Below are 6,624 nucleotides of genomic sequence, written 5' to 3'. Positions count from 1 at the left end.
CAATTCCCCCCTTTTGTATGTATTGGGCGGGTACAGGCCAGGACACGTAACGTAAGGGGGCATAACAACTACCAGACGTATTTAAAGTAAAATACAAAGAGTGAAATAAAAATATAATATCATGCAAGAAAATAAATACATGAACAAAATATAACAAAATCATCACCAGTTTACTTGTTCGGAGCAAGATCAGTCAGAATTCAACATTTTTAATTATTTATTTTTTACCAGATCTCTCAAGTAATCTATATATATTTGTGGTAAAAAATAATATATATATAAATATATATATTAATTATTAATATATTTTTGCCATTTTTAAACAGAGACAGTAAATAAAGCGGTTCATGCTGAAAGGGTGTGTTGCTGTTATGGTATGCCATTAACCTACATTTCTTCTTATTAAGCAGCTGACATATTTCCTACATAAACTGCTATTGGCTAATAATATCGGCCTGTTATCAGTGAGTCCATACAACCATAAACAAAATCATCAAACTTCAAATACAAATCTCATGAGTAGATAAAGATGCTCTGCTATAGAACATGTGACTGTCGAAGCTGTTTATGTCGGTGTGGCAAAAATGTGGTTATATGCATATACTCTTGAAGCCCACCACTGAATTTGTTTGCTTTTTATCTTGTCTCTTTGCTGTTTTCTTTCTTGCACATAAACAGAAGCATGCATCTGCTTAAAAAATGCACAAATCTCCCATAATTACAAAAATAACCTCTTACTAGAATTATCCTTACAGTAAAGCAATGAAAATGCCAAATGAAGACTATCTTTAAAATGTGTCGTGAGTTGGTATTGCAGGTGTGAAAGCAACAGGATGTGAAGTGATGTTTTTGTCCAACAGACAATGCAGAAGTGGTTTGGTTTGGTCTCTTTAGTATACTGATCTGCATACACTGAAATAAGGTTCTCAAGTCATATCTTAACATAATTCTGGGAAGTGAGGAAGTTCTCTAAAGTCTATGAGTTTCAGGTATGTTGTGTCTGCAAGAGGGATATTTTTACTGTAATTGCACATAAAACACCAAAGATTATACAGGTACAAAAGAAAATGGAATAGATTAGTATTTACAAAGTGTAAATGTATAACAAATACCAGCCACCCTGTCATTCTACATGTCTGTAGGAATGGAAACAAATGCCAAAATGTTCTTTACTGTATAATATGATAGAAATAAAAGCCATGACATAAGGAATACTGCAGTGCAACTCAAAAACAAACACTGTGTTGCTGGATTCATGTAAATGCAATGTCCGGCCAATATTCTTGGAACTGGAAACTAGTTGACAGTATGGTAACTTTGAGATAAAGGATATGTTTCCACATGCGTCATGATGATTCAGATGCAAATGTTGATAAATGCACTTGCAATTACATTTCAGATTGCTTTCAAATGGTAACTTGAGTTGACAGCCAGTGTCTCACAGCAGGAGTAAAAATCCTGTTATGTCTCTACAGATGAACAGTTCTATATTCTACACATGTACAGCAGCATTAACAAGGAATTAAATGCTAACAAGTGATTTAAAGTATATTTACTATACTGCACAGGTGTTATTTTGAAGTACTTTACTTACAAATATTGTATTTTTTTAATTACAAAGTAAACAAAATGTGACCTTTAGATACTGTACAGTATGTTAAGTTATTCAAATTGGCTCGTCCTTAACCAGCTGCATCATCTAAATGATGAAGCCAGTAATCCATCAATAATTATAATTTAGCTAATAATATAAATTTCTTCTGAAATGGGTGATGAGGTGTGCTTTTACTTTTGTACTTTAATGTAAGCTTGATTTTGAGGGCAGTATTTGTAAACTATCTGAGTACTTCTTCCAACACTGATGCCAACTATGAATATTGCCAACATGCTAATATATAACATCTTAGCTTAGCATGTTATAATAGCACTCAACTCCAAGTCACATTTTTGCAATTCCCAAAAACAATTCATCCTCTGGGTGTCATGAATGAGACAAATTGCATAAAAGTCCATCCACTGGAGGCGAGCCTTTTTCTTCAGCATTTGTCCAACCTTATTTATATTTCTGAATTTGATCCAGTCTGTAAGCTTTTGATACCAAATGTATTTTCCACTCTGCTCGTGTTGTTTAAGATAACTGTCAGAGTTGTTCATTCAGGCAGGACCTCAACGTAGTCAGTGTCAGAAACATCTAGAGGAAAATAAAGACAATATCAGGTCAATCAATACAACAAATAAACGAAGATGCTGATGATGTTTAATGGAAATTGTGTTTTAAATGTTTTTTTAAACCTATATGAAGAATACTATTATATTTTAAATTGTCCTCGGGTTATCAGGGCACATTTTCTGCAGAAATCCCCTTAGTGTTATTTCTTTAGTGTTTTATATTGTTTTATTTTGTATATGCTCATGAAAAAGCTGCATGTTACTCACTGTAAGGAGATCTTAGGTTGATTATTATACAAATGTTGTGTTTTGTGCATTTTCTGCTTTACTCTCTGGACATAAACCGATTTTAAGATATAAAACATGTGACGTACTCGCATAGTCAGATTCCTCATAGTCAGGTTCCTCAGGTTCAGCCATCCTCTGAGGTTCAGCCATCCTCTGAGGTTCAGCCATCCTCTGAGGTTCAGCCATCCTCTGAGGTTCAGCCATCCTCTGAGGTTCAGCCATCCTCTGAGGTTCTGCCATCCTCTGAGGTTCTGCCATCCTCTGAGGTTCTGCCATGCTCTGTGGTTCTGCTGGTTGCTTGATCAACATGGCTGTCTTTCTTTTGACAGAGTGCCGCAGGTGCATGGCGAGGCCCTGGTTCTTCTTCTTATAGTGCCGGATCAGATCTTCCAAATTCTTAAAATGTGTTTCTTCAATACCTCCTGCAGTCTGAAGGGAGAAAACAGCATCCAGTAAATAACGGAGGAGGAAAACCCAATACAAGAGGAGAAAAACATTGCATGTTAAAGCAAGCTAAGGGTTGTCTATACATTTGTCAATTTGTAAAAAAAAAAAAGAAAGTCAAACAAGACATTTAAATATCCATTATCTGAGCATAATATCAAATCCTCAGATTAAACAAGGCCATGTTTTGGGCAGTTTTGCTTGAAATATTACTGGATGAGGCAAGATAATAAGAGTTGTCAAGCAATGTTGAACTAACTGTTTCAGTACTAAATCTGACAACAACATATAAGAAGGGGAATAAAATACATCATGTAAGAAAAGTGATCAAATGATGAGAAAATGAGTATAAAATAATGACTTTGAAAAAAATATATATGAATCACCCAAAAACAACAATCCAACGAAGAATAAACTAGATTGTAAATAATGAAAAAAAGAAAGAAAATCAAAGAGCCCTACAAATATTGAATAGCCCTGTGAGTTTTAAACTTGAGCAGCCTGATAACCAGTTGCTATTTCCATCTCGTGTGTGTGGGCGGCCATTCAGAGTTCTGGAAATGTGTATTTTTGTCTAATCACACGTCAGAGAAGTTCCTGTGACATGGGCACGAGTTTCCAGTTAGGAATCAAAACCTTTATCAACCCTCCTGATCTGTGGTGAAGTCATTAATTATTTCAAAATTTTGAAAAATGACACTGAGGAAGTGTTTCTGCTTCCGTTTCTGTCTTTGTAGAACTCAGTTTAGATGTGGGAATTTTAGTTTGGTTTCATTTTGAAGTGTCTGACACTGTGGTCATTTCCTCAGTCTTAATGCACAACCTACTTTGCATTTAACAATTACACTGAGAACCAGTAAAACGTTTGCATACACCTGCTAGTTTAATGTTTTTTCTGTATTATTATAATGTCCTACATCTTGGATTAATACTTAACACATCCAAACAAATAAATGACATGTATGGAATTATGCAGAAAGTGTACACAAAGCCAAATATTTTCTGTATTTTACATTATTTAAAGTATCCATCTTTGGCTTGATGTGGTAAAAATGTTGAATGAGAAGGCGTGTACTAAGTACTTTCTAGGCTGTCAAAATATACATAAATAAATAACTAAGGAAGGGTGTGTACCATCCATGACTTTGTGGGACAGTAACTTGTTTTGACCAACTTTCTCATTAAAAAGATTGGACATTAAAGCACACAATGCATACAATTAAACAAAAGGTTTTACCTCAATAAAACACTATCCAAATTATAAATATCTGATCAAAGAATAGGTATCCAACCCAAAGAATATGAACATTTGACACGGAAGTACTTGAAATTACAACTCCTGTTTGTAAATGGCTTTGAAACAACGTTAGGAAATGAGATGCTATTTAATTGAACAGTAAATTAAATAAATGAAATCTTAAAATTGAAATAATAATAATTATGCATGCAAGAGGGATGTGGATCCTGACTGTGGCGCTAATCTTTTCTTTACTATACTTACAATATATGTGTGTGTGTGTGTGTGTGTGTGTGTGTGTGTGTGTGTGTGTGTGTGTGTGTGTGTGTGTGTGTGTGTGTGTGTGTGTGTGTGTGTGTGTGTGTGTGTGTGTGTGTGTGTGTGTGTGTGTGTGTGTTTACCATGAGAGTATAGTGTCCACTGTGTGTCTTAAGCACTCTGTAGGTATACACCACCTTCTGTTTGCTGTGAAGATAAACGTTAAATGTTAAATTAATTAATTATTGATAAAAGCTGCAAAAAACACGTAAAGGAAATGGTATTGTTCTTTCCTTTAGAAGCATTTTACTGAATGTTCGCATTTAAATATAAAAAGGTGCAATTGTTGGTGCATAGAAAATGATTTCGGGTCATGTGTAAACATTTTGTTGACGCGAAATGGAAAATGTAATGAACAGAAACCAACCGCCATACAGCCTCAAAAGGCTAACGTACAGTACATAATAAATGTTAGGTTAGCACGTACAGTAATGCACATAAATATATACTTTCTTTCTTAAACCAACTTAACTTAAATAAAGCTATTTTTGATATGCAGTATATACTTATCGACTGCATACACAACAGTCATTTAATTAATTTTTAATGTAGCAAGAATAATTTGCTAACATTCTTTAGCTTTATTAAGTCTCTTTAAAACTTCTTCGAGTATTTGTTCTTTTAATTAGGTATAAATAAAATTACTTCAACAGTGTAATATAGATTTTCTTACGTTATCTTATTGTATGTGTCTTGATTTTTTAAATACATTCATAACATTCTCTATCTTTGTTAATTGTATGCATCGAACACAGAAGCAAAGTCATTGCATGTGGAAGTACAGTACAATAACAGTTGCCTCTGAAATGTAATTAGGTAGAAGTAGACAACATAACATAACATCGATTTTTCACATTCTTATTGTATTTCTCTTCCAGGCTTCTTGATTTTTGCAATTTTATCTTACTTTGTTTATGTTATGCACCAACAATCAATGCCAAATCCTTGCATGTGCCAACCTACATGACTTAAATCCATTAAGAGACTTTCTCCACTGCAGTTTACTCACTAAACACAGAGACACATCGCTCCCTGGATGGTCTCGCTTTCTCGGATCAGGTATGCTCCATTCTTGTTCTTCTTCCCCAGCATTGCCTCACACTCGGCTTTGGTGATGGCGCCGTGATAACTCACCGGCACAGCTGCTGCCATGGTGAGGAGAAACTGTCAGACATCCACAAACACGCCAAACAGATTCATTTCCAAAAACAGCACCTTAGACTTATTACAGGGGCCATAGAAGCAGACCCGCAGAGGTAAAGGGGAATGAAAGAGAAAGAGAGAACTTCACACATGGAGGTGTGCAGCAGAGTGACTTGTGGGAGCTAACAAGACAGAAGAAGTAGCCTGACAGTTTCACAGGAAGTGTGATGTGTAAGTGAAAGACAGAGAGCATGTGAGTAATAGAACAAAGGGTGAAACTGACTATACTTACATTGTACTTGTTGAGCAACAATGAGCTTCAGCTTTATTATCTTCTAATTATACGAATCAAACTCTGTATATATTGTAATTTACACAAGTTTAATGTTTAAAAATGTAATGTTGTTAACTATATGTAATAGTCAAATTAGCACATTTTTGTTGATACTGGTAATTCTTATGTTCACTGTATACAAATATATGTATTCTGTTTTATTGTCTTTTTTTTCATTTTTTGTATTCATTTATTTAAATTCCAAATTATTATTATATGCTATTTTTCTATTTATATATAGATTACAATTCAAGCAATGTTTTGTTTGTAAGATTTTTCTCAATAACGTTTGGAGGGAAACGGGGTTGCTAGGCAACGTGACGCGCTCACTGTCAGTAAAGCAAACCCTGTTGGAGTTTATGGCTTGAAAATCAGTTCAACTTTGCTTTAGTGTTAAATACAGCGATATAAAGTAACTTCAAACGTGTTTCTCGGCGATACTGAGGGTAATAGGCGGTGTATATAAAGTTGGAGTTATCTGTGCGGAATAATTTGTTGCTGAAAACGTTAAAAGGTCATTTGAGTTTAGCTGGATTATGCTAATTTTTCAAGCTAACGTGAGGTGAGTTCTGAAGCCCTATTTGTTCTCCTCCTCCCTCTGTGTCCCTGCTGGGGGAAGATGGAGGACGGAGGAGCCCGCCGCTGGTTGGAGTCTTCGGGGCGGTGCTCACCCTCCTGTCCACGGCCTTCA

General features: G+C 35.2%; 1 protein-coding gene across 2 annotated transcripts; it reads right to left on the bottom strand.

Moving 5' to 3' along the window:
* Nucleotides 1-990: 990 nt before the first annotated feature.
* On the bottom strand, nt 991-6,426 carry si:ch73-264p11.1 (uncharacterized protein LOC100000923 homolog). Of its 2 annotated transcripts, none has more exons than XM_034206035.1 (4): nt 5,591-6,426; nt 4,540-4,603; nt 2,544-2,886; nt 991-2,191 (listed from the first exon to the last, which is right to left on the bottom strand). In XM_034206035.1, the coding sequence occupies exons 1-4, from the start codon at nt 5,629-5,631 to the stop codon at nt 2,151-2,153; spliced, it is 489 nt and encodes a 162-aa protein (XP_034061926.1). In that variant the 5' UTR covers nt 5,632-6,426; the 3' UTR covers nt 991-2,150. The 2 variants fall into 2 exon arrangements, with proteins under 2 accessions (XP_034061926.1, XP_034061925.1); XM_034206034.1 differs by having other exon boundaries at nt 5,466-5,829.
* Between the last annotated feature and the right edge of the window lie 198 nt (nt 6,427-6,624).

Source organism: Gymnodraco acuticeps, unplaced genomic scaffold (genome assembly GCF_902827175.1).
Source record: "Gymnodraco acuticeps unplaced genomic scaffold, fGymAcu1.1, whole genome shotgun sequence".
In the NCBI taxonomy this organism is placed as follows: domain Eukaryota; kingdom Metazoa; phylum Chordata; class Actinopteri; order Perciformes; family Bathydraconidae; genus Gymnodraco; species Gymnodraco acuticeps.
The sequence above is the reverse complement of the archived record's forward strand: the minus strand, read 5'-3'. Positions and strand labels throughout refer to the sequence as shown.